General features: G+C 39.0%; 1 protein-coding gene across 1 annotated transcript in view; it reads right to left on the bottom strand.

Moving 5' to 3' along the window:
• UBR5 (ubiquitin protein ligase E3 component n-recognin 5) overlaps nt 1–17716 on the bottom strand; it is a 90012-nt gene extending 72296 nt beyond the window's left edge. Inside the window, exon 1 of the mRNA XM_062570451.1 lies at nt 17342–17716. Coding sequence (XP_062426435.1) covers nt 17342–17403 — 62 coding nt within the window. The 5' untranslated portion in view covers nt 17404–17716. The remainder of the gene's footprint in view (nt 1–17341) is intronic.
• Between the last annotated feature and the right edge of the window lie 78 nt (nt 17717–17794).

Raw genomic sequence — 17794 nt, 5'->3', positions numbered from 1 at the left:
TACCATGTAGGCAGTTCAGGTAAACCATGGACTCTTTTCTTCTGAAAGATGACAAACAATTTGAGGACACCCCTAAACAGTTTCCAAATTTAGTTAGAACATTTGCATTACATTAAGAAATAAAACTGAGAGAGATGAATCTTGCAAAAATAATTCAAGGTCTAATTAAAAAAAAAAAAAAAAAAATCTAACTTCTGTACCATATTTATCCTAGCATTCCACAAACCACCTTCTTGATTAGCAATACCCTTCTAACCTCAGCAAAAAAAAAGGCATTCACACCAGCACTGTTTTTCTTCTGTGTTAACACATATTTAAACCTTAGCTTTTCATTTGGTTTTACTCAATTCATTTCATTTTCTACAGACAGACTGCTACAGACAACAGACTTAGATTATTTGCAACCCCTGAGCATGAGAAAGAATACAGATCAGCAGTCCAAATGTCCAAGTCTTAACGCTATCAGTTTGTTTTCAGCTTGATAGCACTTACTTGAAATGGGGGAGCAAAAGGGGGGGAGGAAGAGATGCACATCTATTCAGGAAACAAGATGATTTATACTGATCCAAACAACTGTGTCTGATACAAGCACAAGAAGAAAGGATAGCAGGAAGGAAGCGAACGTGCTTAGAATTATCATTTTTTGCTACGCAGGCCAAGCTGCTGCTTTGTAAATAGGCACTCTCGCAATCCCCGTTTCCAGCCACAACTTCACAGGCCAAGAGCAAACACAGCGGCAACGCACAGGAGGAGAACGCAGAACACAGACCTCACAAGCTACCTGCGTAAAAGGCAGCCGCGCGAGCGAGTCGCTGGGGGAGAATCCCAAATTAAATCCCCACGATAAATGACGTAGTCCAAGGCATACCGCAGGACTCTCTAGAAAGCGAGTAGGAATCTGCTGCATAATATATGATAAATAAAACCCCTCTAAAGTTTCATGTCTTACGTATATCAGCTAACATTTTCCCACAGAAATCATGAGTAGTTTTCCACTAAAATTTCTCCTCATGGCAAGCATGAGTAATAAAAGTAGGTTTTCTGTTATGTAGTTATATCCACTGAATTGCCTATATGAAAATCTGGTGGCAAATGAGGTTGTACTGTATCAACAGGAGACTTTTTAGTTTACCAGACTACTCTGAGCAACGTTTCCTCGAGTCTTACATGACAAAAAACTAAGAATATTAAAGAAATATTTTCCATTTTGTAAATATCATCTTAATCGTTTTTCACTTGTAAAAAAATAGGGAAATAAATGCACAGAAAGCTCAGATTTGCATATTCTATGAATCTACTAGTAACATCAATCTCAGAAAAGATCTATCCACAACAAGCATAAATCAAAAAGATTCCTAACATAATCGAGAAGAGGCTGCTGTCAACATTTAAGAGAGAGAAAGATACATGCTATGATTCTGAAAGTCCTAAGTTTGCTCTCTCCCAAAGAAAGACTATCTGATCTCCCATTTCTCATACAACTCTCAAAATAGTAAAATTACAGAGTATTGCAAAATAAGCTTAGAGATCCAAGAAGTCTTTAACTTATGAAGAACAGCACTGAGTGGGGGGGGGGGGGGAAGAGTAGTTCTCCGTGCTGGGACACTCATTTTAACCCCACTCCTCCCTTTCTTGTGCTGCCACCAGCATTTGTGTGAACAACCAAACTACAAAACCAAGTCAGCTGAAAAATAGCAGAATCAAGTAAAAAAAATCGTTTGTACATTCTGTGCAGAGAATGCACTTCTGCAAACAAAAACTCAAAGAATTTGACAAAGAAGGTTCTTGCAGCAATCTAAGTCTTTCTGCTTGCACAGTTGCATGGTATTGTGGTACAGACCCTCTAAGGGAAAAATACTCGATGCATATTTAAGATTAGGTTAATTTAAAAGGAAAGACAGTTCTGGAGGAAGAGGTACAGAAGGGAAGATTTACTGAGTCCATGCATTAAGGCAGGCCCACACTTCTACTGAGACCTTTTACCCAGGGACTTACTGAGACAGAATGAATGCTGCTCCAAGTTGACCAGACTACAAGGGAACTACGTTCACACTAGGCAAGGGAAGATGCTCCAGGTCAGGGCTGCAGGAGCTCACACTCCGTAGGCGATACATTTCCTGATTAATGTATTTTCTCTTAAAGTACATTTATGCTTCCAGAAAGGTTTAACTAAGTATCCATCCTTCCACTACACTTTATTGCATAAAAAATAGTTAGGCCCAACAAGAGAGGTACAGACGAAACTCAAGTTCAAAATACTGATTAATTTACAGAAAGGCTAAATTTCAGTGAATAAAAAAAAGAAATCAACTTATTTAAACAAGCATTATATTCTAGAATCTTAAATTTACATAAGCAAAACTATTTTACAACATATGCTTTCACCCAACTTGTAAGAATGGAAGTCTTGTATTTTGAAATAGGCAGGTTGTCCCAAGAAAGTGTAACACACTCTGGCCTTCTATTATAATTGCTCATCATGCTCACAGTTTCCAAGAGACATATTTAGCCAGTCACCCTTCAGGTTTTCCAAGAATATTTCTGTCTTGCTAGCAAAACATAACTACAAATAACTAGAGCAATATGCAATTACTAAGCAAAATTTTCATATTGCTCTAAGATTTTAGAACAGTTGAATGAATTTTTCATTGCTTAGTTCCCTAACATAGGGATGGGAGAGAAAGATAACAGTTTAAAAAACCACAAAATTATCTACTCTCAGTGAACATCTGGAAGACCTTCTCAAGGAAGCACGTAAGATGCAAAGCATGGTACACTGCAAATTGGAATTTAATCTGGTAACTACAAGATTCAGATAATTTACTTGCTGTTAAACAGAAACAATACAGGTACTAAAATCTAATTTAGTATGTTTTGCAGCTCTGGTCAAATAATAGCATATATACCACATTTACTTAGAAGAATTTAAATGATTTGTGCTCAGAGATGGATTTTACTATATAAACTACGTTAAAAAAAAATTTTTATGTGACTTTAAGCTAAATTTAAGTGTCAGCTAGATTTTTTAACAAACACACAGTGAAACTCACTCAAATGAAACAACCCAAACATTTAACTGCAGAGGTGCAGACCAAAACATTTGCACGTTGCAGGTCTCCAGAAAGACGGAAAGAATTCTTGCCTGTCCAGCAAGTAACGCTAGAGTCCCAGACACAATGATCGTAAGATCCATTCTCTTAGACTTCTTCCGCTGAAGTTGATCCTTTACAGCCTTAAGTTATTTGCACACTTAAACAAAGCTTATGTATCAGGCAGGAGTCTCACCACAAGAACTTTCCTAACTTCAGCACCATGTAGTGACAATAAGGGTTCACTGGAGGAAGAAAATTAAAGGTACATTTAAAAAACGGTTTGGTCTAATAAAGAACTTCAAGTAGAAAAATTCAAGATGAAATAAATTTAGGCCTGATAGGTTTTTATAAGTGATCAGGCCTCTCTAAGACAACTTTGTATGGCAATGAAGTCTGCAAACCAACAACCTTATGTTTTCTACCAGAGCAGAAAGAAATACATGTAACAGAAATATCAGTTCTTACAAATCACATGTAAGAAATACAAATTTTTCAAAGAAAAGTTAGGAATAAGCAGATATCCAAGGGAAAAACCCTCAAGTATTGGAAGATAGTATTGACTAACATACCAATCAACAGCCAAAAAGTAAATACAACCTTTATTTTCATCCCATGGTTGACACCATGAAGTGTCACAGCTCATATGGGTCAGCTCCAGCAAGGCAGCTATATAATCAATTACTGAGTCTTTTTAAACCCAGCAGAGCTGTATAGTTTCCAAATCAAAGCCCCTTCAGTCCTGTCTATCTTGAATTGCAAGTCAACTCCTCTATGTCTGCAAGTGTTATGAAAACTAGAGTCTCAGAAATGTACACAGTGGGTACCAATCACAAGCTTAAAAAAAAAAAAAAAGTTTTTCTGTCCTGATCTCAGGATGTCTTAAATACTGGACACTGTCATTGATGTAAAGTCACATCCAGATGTCTTGCATGCCCTAAGACAGCATACTAAAGGATCCTTCTGCTATTACACATCCCGACTGCCACGGCAAATCTTATAATGGTGTTTCTGGAGAGTCAGCCTTCCGTAGTTCCTGTACCAAACAACTTTGTCCCAATGGAATAAATGAAGAAATAAAGGGGGAGGGAGGGAGAAGAACTGAAAAACCCCATTCCTTCAAGAAGATGAAAAGGGGAGAAGAGGAGAGTTAAAGTTTGTGTCAAGTATTAAGTCCTTCTGAAGAGTAAGAGTTGTTGGCCATCCACAAAGAACTGCAGAAGTACCACACAAAAGCAGGCAATAAAATGACTGCGGAAAACAAAGGAATGCACAAAAGAAATAGAAAAATCTCCAGTGCAAATACAAAAGCATGACCTCCAAGCAAACCAATACTAATCAACAATGAAGTGGGCTGGTGCATTCAGACTATAATACAGTTCATTGAAAGAAATAACAAGACGAAAAGTAGTCTTCACTCAGGAAGAGTGACCAGGTGGAACCACGTGTAATTCATGCTACATCTTCTCCTCTGTTCCAAGAGGTACACCTTGGAACTGGAAATATTTAAGGAAAAGGCAACAATTAAGTGGGCTGGACCCAAAGAACATCTAAGGAGACTGGGATTCTTCAAACTGTACAAAAATACTGTTGGAAAATGAAGACACCAGGCAAAGAAAGCATAAACAGGGAATGACATTTCACTGTCTCTTCTAATACAGGTACTGGGGGCAAGAAATGAAACTAGCAGTCGGCAGGTACAAAGGACCAAAAGGACTCAACACAGGTAGTCAAACTGTAGAACAAGCAACACAAGATGGGGTGGGGAGGGGACAACAGGACATCAAAGGCTACTACTAAGTCAACACCTCAGGCTGAGGAAAGCCCTGAGCTGTGAGTTTTTAGAAGCTGGAAGAGTATCATTACACATTTGCCCCATTTTAATACTCTTCTCCTGTCAGTCAGTACCAGTCACCGTCACAAACAGGATGACAAGACAGACCTCTTGTCCAACTAACGGAAAACAGCTCCCAAGCTTGAAGGGCTTCTATGAGATTGCCTGTTTGGCTGATAAGGCTACTCTGACAATTTAATAGTCCTCTTTGGAACAATAATGACATGGTGCTGAATCAGGAAGCTGCAGCATAAAATTAAAACAGAAATCAAATAAATCAATCTTTTTAAAAACCAATTTTCTGCAATCACTGAAAGTCTTAAGACATGGTTAAGGCAGAAGGACAACAAAAACTAGCAAAGACTACAGTGGCAACAACATTAGAAGATAAGATAGATGCCCACCAATGCCTAACGTTCAGCATTAAACGCATATTACACAGGCGATAGAAAAATGACTGAACTACTACTTTACCCTACAGAAGAGATAAGCACATATTTAAGTTTTGGTATTCAGAAAGCAAGGCAATTTGGCATCATTGTATAAGAGAGTGTTTTGCTTGCAGGATGAAACCTCTATACTTTTGATTTGGAGGTTTAGCAGGAAAATGATGATTTTGCCTTTGAAAAGCTAAGAGATCTTGGTTTGGTATAGAATCACTGTAAGGGTAGTGACTTGGAAAAAAAATGCATTGAAGAGTCAGGAAAGTGTCTGAGTAGTATAATTTTGCCATTTAGCAAAAAGATTCATGGATATTAAAATACCCAGGTGGAAGTATTTCCTTTTGTTTCTCTAGCACAAACATGGCACCTCTAACAAAATCAGGGAACAGACACGTATAGGACTTGTAAAATACAGTATTAGCTTTTCTAGAACTAAATGCCTGCAATAAATGATAAACCTGAAGGGGTTTACATTTTGAACTAGGGGAACTAGCCAGTGCTTAAACATCATTAAAGTGAGACTGAAAACATATCTTTCTCAATGAGTGAATAAATAAAACCATACAGTGCAAAATATAGCCATAACCTAGCTCAAGAAGAGGGGTTTTTTTAAAAGAAATAGCAATTTTAAATAAAATGTGTCAGCAAAAATAAAGTCAATTGTACTTTTTTTAAATAAGCAAACACTCATATCCTAAAATAGCTGTGACACATTTAACACCCATTTTTATTATTTTCTGGATGCACCCAGATATCCTACTACTGTTGTGCAAGTCACTGTAAAGTATAAGATGGTCCCTGTCCTGAATACAGTTGTAATAAAAAGACTGAGAACAAATAGGAAGAAATCACAAGCGAGTCCTGATGGGACTAGTACATAGCAGTTAAAGCGTACCTACATATGTTTTGTTATTTAGAACAATGTTCAGGGCATTTGGTAGTAACATCTACAACCACAGACTGCCTTAATTCCTAGTAGTTTCTATAGAAAAGAAAAAGAAAGACTCATGCTACAAGAGAATGAGTCAACCTCAATCTGACCTTACAGTATGACAGCAGACTTCCAAAAATACGGGTCCCAAATTCAAGCAGTAGAAGACAAATCTATTCTCTGTTGCAGCACGCATCAACTCATCGTTCGACATTTTCAGATTTTGCTTAATTGCACAAAGTTCTTGCAGTTCAAAAGAATTCCTGTTTAACATTTAGCATAAATGTACTTCTTGAGCCAGAAGATCACTAAAAGCTAAGCAATTGAACCAGCTATGTCAGTTGGATGCAGGTTATGAATCTTAAGATAATGTAACTTGTAAACTAGTTAAATATCCATCATTTCAGTAAATGTTTCCTTCCCTGATAGCAGAATGTGGATGATGGGAATATAGAATCCCAAACATAGCTAGTTGTCTTCAAGGATCTTGAAGAATACATAAAATAACATGAGTCAGTATTGATCTGTTGAGACATGAGTGCTAGCTGCCAAAATGTAGCTAGGAAGCTGTACGCTCTACACAGCCACTTGTTCAATTAGAACGGGTGAAGCTTGCAAAAGCCTCCATTTAGGCAACAGGCAGGCGAGGGAGTTTTCTGACCTTTTTACTATCGAAGTCTCTGCTGTAATAATTTTACTAAAAACAATTGCTATCACAATAAAAATGCAACCACTGTAAAGTCTTAAGCTCCTTCCCAAGCTAACTATGTGCCACCAGGGAGGTTGTGTATTTAACCAGCACATTAACTTAAAGCCAGGAGACCCAGGTTCTGGTCCCAGTGGAAGCTACTGCGGGAACCCAAGTCTCTCCACAATTTTCCCTTTCATTCCTTCTCTAAACTCTTGGAAGCCATGATCACTACGTGCAAATAAAATGGCCTTTGTTCAGAGCATCCAAATGTTACAAAAAATATTTTAAAAACCAAGTAAGGATTTTTAAGTCATTATGTCGTGGCTAGTGAAAAGAAACAGTATATTCTGTACAAGCAACTTTTAATTAAAAAGAAAGCATAAACAACCTACTGAACAAACAAGCTACTTTGCAAAAATGCCCAGCATTCTTATTCACATGCTGAATTAGTTGTAACAATAGGGAAAAATCATTTAGCATACCCAACTGATTACTTGTCAACTGTACTTCTTCCTTTTACTTGAGGGCCTGAAGTTTTTGGCAGAAACTGTGATGCTGTAATATTATCTGTGGGTCACTTTCAAATTTGTTAAAAAACTGCTTTTTTAAATACCATAAACTCCTCCACTCCTCACACTGTACTCTCTTTGAATAAATGAATATCCTTAAACTCTCCTCTCAAATCCTGCATATCTGATTTAGGGAGGAATGGAATAAGACCTGGCATACAGAATAGAGAGCAAGCATCATGCCAACAAAACAAGCAGCCAAATCACTTTGTCAGATGCATACTGTAGGCAAAATAACTCAAAAGAAACCCAGCTTTTGAGGTACACAGCTCATCGCAATACTTTTTAAATTGTCCAGAACCAAATCCCCTCTTCTCCATCTGTCTGTACTACAGCCCCAAAACTCCAGGTGCTTCCCCTCAGCATAACTAGTATTCTGGTTCCTCTACAAGAGCTCATGAGGTAGCATGTTGGGGAGCTCCTGCTTCACACTTTGCCTACAGGCATACTATTTCAGGCAACAAGCCTGCCAGATATACATTCTGCACCGCAAGAAAAAAAATGAAGCTTTGGCCATTCTAGCACACACCTTATTAATGATCCCCCTTGCCCCCCACGCTCCCAGAAAGAGTAAGGCAATCCTAGCCATATTCTGTTCTGCCTCACTAATCTGCCCCCACGATGACCAGACGTTATGATTTGTGTAGCTAGTATGTTTTATACCTTTAAATCTCTTCCCTGGAGACAGATGCTTTTTGCAAAAATCAGCAAACTGCATAGATGTGGAAAAAAAAAAAGTATGAGACACATGAGGGAAAACATTTTACTGATGTTTTAAGTGTGGTCAAAGATGAAGAAAAAAAGTGCCAACAACCTGAGAAAGACCTTCATTAAAGCTCTGACAGCAACAACGCAGTTTTACTAAAAGTGAAAAACTGTTAGATGTATTAAAAGCCACAAATCCTTGAAAGGGAAAAAAAAAGAAAAAAAAAAGGGCAAAAACTCCACACAAAACTACTTGACATTTATTAGAGGAAAAAAAAAAAAAGCAATGAAAAACCAATCTCTGTGCTTATTCTCAGGCCAGATGCAGAACAGTAAACTTACATATTATAAACAAAAGAATAAAGATAGAAAATTCATCTTGTAAATTAATTTTTTCAATGTAAGACAAATAAGAATAACACCATTGCCTTTCAAAGAGGTGAAAAAAACAATGACAGTAAAATAAGGCATACAGTTCTCATTCAAATGCATTCACGTGGGTAGGTATTTTCCAATTAAGGTTTTTAATAAAAATATTGTAGTACAAGTATTTGTTTATTAAGTCAATGCCAGACTTCATGTTAGAAACTATAAAGTGAAATCATAGTCTGTAGCAGCATCCAGAGGATCCAATCGAGATCAATTTCATGATATCAGGAACTATACTTATGTATCTACAAGGATAATCTATGTCCCAAATAACTTAGTATCATAAAATGACAAAAAAGGAGCAAAGGAGAGTTTGAGGGAACCTAAAGAAGAGGAGAATGAAGTACAACGATTGACTGTAAGCTAATAAAAAAATGCTAATTTAACACAGGTTTTGCTCGAAGCAGTCAGCTCTTTGTGCCACAAAGCATATAAAAAGATGAAAATTACATACTATAGATGATGTCAAGCAATACTTGTGTATACAGCACAGAAGTTCCTTCTAGGCTATTTTATCATGAATAGGAAATCAGCAGCTGTATAGGTATAATGGTCCTAGATTATGCAAGATATTCCCAACTTGCCCACAATACTGATTACTTTGAGTAAACAATAATAAGAAAAGGGTACATGTTTTTTCCCTGAAGACACAGATTTCATAAGATTATGAAAATCCCCAGCAGCCTTCATGCTTTCATCTGCTGAGTTACACTTCCATTGTCACAAATTCAGTTGGCAGACCTCACCGCTGGCAACAGAACAGAGGTAGTAGGTAGTTTCAAAATAGTTGAATTCCAAAACAGTATTAATTATCTAAATGTTTTCAAAGTATTTAATCGACATTCTTTAACAAAACATCATAATGTAAAATTAAATCAGACACATAAGGGCCAAAGCTATTCTCAGGATCTTCTCTGATAACAGATAGTAACTGGAATTGTTTAAGAAACAGTTTAAGAAAAACTGCCCAAAGCAAAATTACAGAACACCTACATTTTGGTTCCTTTGTGAATGTAAAAAACTTCAGAAATCTCTAAAAAACACCTTATAGCACAGTATCAATGGACTTGAGTTTACAAAAAACAGCCAATGAGACAAAAACATATGAAATAGTATGCTATCTTGAAGGTCACTTTCAGAACTGCAACAAAACAAATAGTCATGCTGTGGTGTTAAAAAATAGATGTCAAACTAACATTCAAAGCTTTTCTGTATCAATAGGAATTAGTACTGTAAAGCACACTGCATTTTAAAGCACAGTAGCTAAAATTTGCTGGAAAATAGGGTGAAGCACATTCACTGTAAGAAATTCCCTCTGCAAGTGAGAAGTAGCAGCAATGAGACTTGTGAGTGGAAGATTAAGTTTTCAAAGAAATTCAATGCTTACTTCGTTCTTCAATTGGATTCAAACTGGCAATTTTACATATATATAACTGATTACAACGTCTGTGCCTTACATCCCTCTACTCATTTTTTCACAATGTTTGAAGTGTTCATAAGAGGCATACACTTCATATCTTTGTAATCAGTAAGGTGGCATAGGTTCTCTCTCAGATGGACCAAAAAGCCCTTTAAATCAAAACAAAACGGCTTTTTTTCTGCAGGGGAAATGGCAAAAAAAGAGAAAGAAGCAGTGGTGACTGACATTTTTTATTTTTTAAAGCAGAAATAGACTTTTAAAAAGTAGTGTAGAGTTTACTGACAAAATAGTACTATGCCAAAAAGATAAAAGGCTTAAGATCTGAAACCTGCAAAATCTTTGCTGCAGCGGACTAACCAGTGCTGTGACCACCCACATTTATGCTGACAGGCTTACAGTATTGCACAGAATACATGTACATCTTGAAAAACTCTATTTTCACACTTATTAAAATATCTTTTCTCCTAATTGTTGCTTCCTAATTTAAAACCCTCTGGCCACTATGTTAGGCCTTGTCCCCATGCTCTCTCCAGGAACATACTGTAGTCTTCTACATGAAGTTGCTACTAACAGACAAATCCTTATTAGATTTGTCAGAGACAAATAAATAAAAAGTTAAAGAGTTTATGCAACTGGAAATCTAGCACAAGTAGCTTTTGTGTATGGTTTTCCTTTAAGTAGCTGTAGGGCTGATGCAGGGAAAGACAAAACAGCAACTTTTATAGGGAGCATCTTGCATACGAAACTACCTAGATTGCTGTTAGCGTAACCACTATGATAAAAGCTATCCTGGATTCCCCCCCCCCCTTTTTTTTAAGCACATAATTGACAAATATAAACTACCATATATTTCATTTAATCTGAGAACACTTGACCAAGCTGTAGTTGTAAAAATACGGCTACAATATACCAGAGAGCTAGTCATGTTTAGATACATACACACCGCTTGAGAAGGACAACTGAAGATAAGTAATTTTTCACATAAATGTAACTTTTGGGGTTCTACTGAACATAGTCTTCTGAAAAACTCTTCAGAAAGAATAAGAAAAAGAAACAATACCCTTCACATCTATTTTAGGATTTAATTATGAATTTATGACAAATATCTTGCTACAAAAGTATCCTATGTGGCAACTACACTATTTACTAAACACATACTTACTGCATCTAAATTATCCTAGAGGTATACTATTGATTATACACTAACTTTTACAAAGAATTAACACACAGATATTGTTCACTCATCTTAAGCTTTCTTAGAATTTGAAAAAAGCTGTTTTCTGACAGCTGACTCATGTCCCCACCCTTAAAATATGGCCATTCAGAAGTTATTTCATTAACCTTATTTGATCATTGATCTAATCAACATAAATGCCCAAACCTCATAGATAATTTGAGAGAGGAGAAGCAGCAGCAACATTTGTGTCCAGATTACTCTTTTACCAAATCCTCATGACTCCAGTCACAAATATCCTTGTCCCAGATCACATTCACAGTACAGTTTCACATTACGGTAGCCAAAATAAACTTGCTGCTTTCAAAATGGAAGAAACTCAATCCTGCTTCCTCTTCCTTGTTCTTCATTCCCACTCCTCCCTCCTACAGCACCTTTCAAAATCCGCTCCTTATTTATCCATCTATTCTGATGCTCACCTGACATGGAGATAAACCAGCTCAATCCACTAATCCACAAAAACACATGCACTTCACTTTACTAAGGTTAGTTTTATATCTTTTTAGCAAATTGAGTCAGTTTTCCACGGGATCAGATATTCGTCAGTGCAAGGAAAGCAGTGGGAACCTCCTCCCTTAGCAAAAGCAGTTACTTTGACTTATGCCACCTCATGAAAAGTTTCAGCAAGAACATTCACAGTCAATTAATCATACATACACTCTCTAAGAAGCCGGGTCTGGAGTGCAGCACCTAACTGTAACCAGAATAGGATCCTGGCAAAGTGAAGTCCATAAGGACAGAAACTATTGGACTGTATAGAAGAAACTTTCACTTTCAACCAGATGCAAAAGGATGTTCAGGCGTAAATTCTGAGCAGCTAGTCAGAAATTTGCCTTGGAAGTTACGAAGTACGCATAGATGCAATTTACTTCATTTAAAACTGTTTCAACAACAAAAGTTACATTAGTTAAAGAACAGAATAAACTACATTCTTATTTGCCAATCAAATTAGAGTCAGGTTGGCCCAAGGCCGAAAGTCTGATCTCAGATTTCTTACATTCTTTCTGATCTACAGTAAGAAACCATCTCACTGTACATTTAAGGCAATAAATCATGTGCAGGCAGAACTTTCACAGAACTTATTTTTATTTATGAACAAAGACTATAACAAATTGGACTAAAGATGATGCTTAGCTTCCCAAATTATCATCCTTAAACAACAATACTGAATAAATAGATCAAATCCTAACGAATTGGTTCTCAAATTATGAACAATGGTCTGCAGAACCATAAATGGTGGCATAAACTGCTTCACACTGCTAACACCTTTTACTAGGAAAGTATTTCTAACCAGAAGTTGAATAATAAGAATGCCATGATAGCTGTCACATTCCCCCCACTGACCCTCTTCTGAAACAGGTGAATTTAAAACTCTTCATGCTTTTGACAAATTAAATCCTAAAAATGAAGTAAATATATCTGCTGCTACTAAAACATCATCAAGCATCTCTAATTCAGGGAATTAAAGTATTACATTAGCAATGGTTTCTCTTTAATTGAACCATCTATTTCTGTTTGAGAGCAGCTAACTTTACTTTTGCTAAATTAGATTAGGAAACAGTTTAAAATGCACCAAACTAAATCACACAAGCTCAAATAAGTATTCACAGAGGGCTGCAGTACCTTATTTTCAGTATGCAGCCTGCAGGTGTTCTGTTAAAAAAAAAAAAAAAAAGAAAAAAGGTGACCAATGCCTCCTTTCTCTCAGCTTTGAGTAGCAATGCAGATTGTGTACATTACACAAGCAATAGCAGGGAAGTTTATGCCAGGGCTGCCTGCCTCTTCAGAAGAGGACAGGTGGTCTCCCAACGCGCCCGGGAACGTAGGAGAGGGAGCTCTGGCCCAGACAAACCTTTGTTTTATCAGGAACTCCCCTTCTCAACACACAGCTCCTGCAGACACTCAAGGCCAGGACAACAGCTCCACATCCCTGTTCTTTCCTTACCATACCATACCCTACCGCCAGCTCCCTCCCCACAACATCTGCTTGGGATTTTTAACCAATTTGCTCATCGCTAAGTACAGAATGGGTAAGAAAATCCGCCAGAGCAACAGTCCACATATCCACTGATTACTTGCCTATTGCCTTGAAACAACGTTTTCATGCACGTAAGCTATGAGGTTACAGACACTGACTAAAACTGTATATTCTTGCTAGGTACTTTTCCATGGAAGTTGATTATCAGGGTGAATAATACGGGCAAGGTAAAGTACACTAGTTAATTTTTTAGTTTATGCCTAGTCTAAAGAAAGTGACGTTCAAATAACAGAGGCACTGAATATATTAAGGAAAAACAAAGTCACTTAAGATCAAAAAGGACTCCTTTCTTCCCCCGAAGTTTTTACTTCAAGAAAACTTGCTACATAATACTTCTTACCACTCACTCTAAATTTTTGAATACTCTATTTAACTAAATCCACTACATACTATCTTCACAGGGAAATGGAATAGCACATTAACAATGCATCAATGATAACTTCAGAAATGGTAACTTATCCTGCCTATGCCAGTACTTAAATGGCTTAGCTGACAAAAATTTGCTTAGGATAGAGCAAAAACAAAGACGAAGCTTTAAGACAAATCCTGTCCCTAAAGGTAAGTTCACATATGGAAAACCAAGAAGCCTCATACAAAGTGAAAGACTCCCCTTCCCATCCCATCCCAAAGACTAGAAAGTTAAAGTAGTTAAATTTAAATATTATGAAACCTGTGAGGTTCCATAATAACCAAGAAATGGTTATTTGCCATTTTGCCACCCATTCTTCCTTCTCTCCCTCTAACACAGTATTAAGTACTAACAAAAATTCACTACAATGGACCTATCTACTAAACTGCGCACCAGACTTCCTTCACAAAGCACAGAGTCTCCAGCCCTGAAGTACTTATGAAACAGGTAAATAATCAATAAATAAAATATATTTAACATCACCTGCAATAGAAGCTGGGCATCTCTTTTTCCAAAGATTAAAAACATTAGTTACTTACATCTCAATACTTTATGGAGTTATTTCTTAAACTGTGGGCCATACCTGATTTTTCTCTTGTTTAAGCTTTTCACAATTCATTTGTGGAGGAAAACAATTGCTTGGCAAAAAACTTTCAAGTTGCTTCCCAAATAAACTTAGTGGAAAAAACTTAATTACTTCTGTTCATCCTAAACAAAAGCTGAGCCTATTATCCATTTTAAAAATGAATCCTAATGCATCACGAAAGTAAATATAACCCTGTATTCCATTAGTCTTCTTTACAGCAACCAGCTTCCAGACATCTAAATAAGTATCATGGAAAAGCTGTCATTGCTTCAGCTTATTTGAGAGGTCTAATAACTACCATCAAGGTACAACGTAAGTATTTTCAAAAAGGCTAGTTAAAAAGTTCTTTCAAATGATGTGTGCATGTGGTCAGGACTCTTCTCAATCATTTGTGGTTCCACAGTTAACATTTTACAGCAGCCTACTTTAAGAGACAGATAGTTTCTAAATCACTGCACTCCTTTCATACATTATGCTTAATAATCAACATGGGCATATCAACTATTTTTATTATAAAAATCCAAAACTATCAAGTATCCTGAACACATAAGGGCTACACTGATAAATTCATTGTGTTTTAAAACATGATTAGTCCTCAAATGCAGAAGACCTAGCTGCTCATGAATACAAGTTATCATGTTCTATGTGCATTAGTAATGAAAGCATGCAACACAGAGTTATAATCCCAAAAATCAGATTGAGAAGTGTTGATTGAGAGGCAATTACCATTCAGAATGGCAAAAAAAAAATAACTTGGGCTATTAACTGCTGTTCAGAGCACAGATTCAAAAAAAAAAAAAAAAAAAAAAGCCTGTAAAGTGTGAGAACAGGAAGAAACACAGTAGATACATGAGATGTTCCAAGGTTCTAACTTCCACGAGTGTGTATATAAAAATTTATTAAGCTATTTTGATCCTGATATATATTGACAGAATAGTAATAAGCAGCTATGCTACTGATAAAATCGAACTGTCAGTTCCAGTGCATACATATGCGCCTCAGCCCCATTTATGAATCATTCTGATTTTACCACATTACAAGTTCTGATACACAGCTACCACATTTCTAGTAAGATTATGTTTCTGAAGTGGAAATTTATGATTTGCAGCTCAGATCAAGGAGCCACTTGATTTTTCAGAGTAAGTCACTACTCAATAGCACTTCTGCAGCTTTCTCCATATATTAATTACCACATTTTATGAAGCTTCCTGTATCAAATAAAAGTTGTAAGAGCTGCTGTTGCTGTGGTGAAAAAAAATAGGAAGCATTATGAGGACTGAACGGACATCATATTTAACATCAGTAAGTCAACAAAACAGGTGACATATTAAAGGAAAATCAGGTGAGCTCTTTCATTCTGAGCAAAGTGTGATAATTACATGATAAATGTTTTCTAAGTACCTATCAACACAAAAAAATGGAAAGGAAAAAACACTGAGGTCCTTCCAAGATCAAAGTCCCAGATCTTATCCTAAATCAAAATAGTAGAATGAAAAAGTGGAAGCACTCCTAGTGCAGCGTTATCTCTCAGAGTTTGTCACTCTAAAGGAAGAAGCTGTATGCCAAATTTGAACGTGTTACTGTGGAGAAAGCCAATCACTCCCTTACGAACGGCTAGGTCTCCTCCTAGGAAGCATATGAAAAATGAAGTCCTGCAAAATGTATCATCAAGTTATACATATAAAAAAAAAAATCCACACTAACATGGTTCAGGTCACAGACCTATTTTACCATTAAAAATATCTTCTCTCTGTTAAAGGATAGGGACGATGCAGTTTGGGATAAAATTTCATCTTTACAATGACCTATTTTCCTCCTCATAAGCCCTTGAACCTCAGCTGTGTTTTAATAGAAGTATTTCAGCAGAGAGGTCACTTTTCCTAGCCTAAACTACAAACAATAGTATGGTGAGCTGGACACTGATCTAATCTCTAACCTGATAAGAGCAAAGAACAGAGAAATAATCAAGAGCATATACATTATTGATTTATTAATATTTATAAGTGCATTTAGTATTTAAGAGTATTTATCTATAGAGTAAAAAAACTTAGGTTTCTATCCAGTGGTTGATAAAACGTCTTAATTTATTCACACAAATCTGTAAGAAATTCAAAGTGAGAAGATATATATTTCGTAGGAACTGACATGTAGAAGTGCGCAAGTGAAATTTACTAACTAGAGCGTATAGGATTAGTAAGTGCTACATAAGAAATATTTGACAGCCACACAGACAGCTGTCAAACACACATCAAGCAGCAAAGCCTATTTTCCCAAGCCTTTTAGCTTCTCCCCATCTGCAATTTCTCTCCCATAAACCAAAATAAAGTTATCTACGAGGTTTCCAGAAATACCGTGCTTTTGTTCTATCTGTCATTCCAAGCTGAGCCAAACCACACACAATCAGCGCTCTGAAGATCAGGCCACCCTTCTTAGTTAAGGAATACGGCAATAATAAAGGAAGGGGAACATAAAGCAGACTCCGAGCACGCGTACGCGCCGCATCCCCCACGCACGTCTCCACCGCCGCCCCGCCGGCGCGCACACGCCGCCGTCCCCCACCCGCATTGTCCGCCCCGATCCACCGCCGACTGATACGGACGGGCCCTCGCCCCTCGCGGCGCCCGGCGCGGCAGCCGCCATCAGCCGCTTCCCCGGGCGGCCGGCGGGACGCCGCGCGCGGAGCCCAGGCCGCGCCGCGGGCCCACGGCGGAGGTCGCGGCCCGCCGCCCCCTCTCCCGCGGGGGGCAAAGTTGACGGCGCCGGCGCGGCCGCAGCGAGAGGACGGGGAAGGCGCCGGGGCGCCGCCGCGGGGGGGGGGGGGGGGGTGCGGCTCGCTGCCCGCCGCCGCTGCCCCGGGGCGCCGCGCTCCGGCCGCCGCCGGCCCCTCCCCTCGCCCACGGGGGCCGAGCCGCGCCAGGCCGGCCCCTCCCCTCCGCCCCCCGCCGCACGGGCCTGCCCCTCACCGGTCATTGAGCTGGTCCTCGGTGCCCGGGAGCGGGTGCACCACGAAGTGGATCGAGGTCATGTTCCGCGCCGCCGCCGCTGCCCCCCGCGGCGCAGGGAGGCAGGCGGGCCGGGGCCGGGCACACAATGGGGGCGGGGGGGCGGCGGGGGGAGGGGGCGCTCGGCGTCTTTCCCTCCCCCGCGGGCGCTCGTGGCCGCCGGCGGAGTCCTCGGCTCGCCCGCGGCGACGCGGGGCGCGGGGAAAGAGGGGGCCCGCAGCGGAGCGCCGCGAAGAGGCTCAGCCCGCACCGCACTCACACACGCGCCGCCATCTTAACTTCCAGCGGGCCCTTCTCCCTCCCTCCTTGCGCCGCGCCGGGGAGAGGCGGGGCGGCGCCCGGCCGGCCGCGATGCAAGCCGCGCGCTGAGTGGTGCGCCCGCCGCCGGGCAGCGCCCCTCCACTAAGCGGGCCG

Source organism: Rhea pennata, chromosome 2 (genome assembly GCF_028389875.1).
Source record: "Rhea pennata isolate bPtePen1 chromosome 2, bPtePen1.pri, whole genome shotgun sequence".
In the NCBI taxonomy this organism is placed as follows: domain Eukaryota; kingdom Metazoa; phylum Chordata; class Aves; order Rheiformes; family Rheidae; genus Rhea; species Rhea pennata.
The sequence above is the reverse complement of the archived record's forward strand: the minus strand, read 5'-3'. Positions and strand labels throughout refer to the sequence as shown.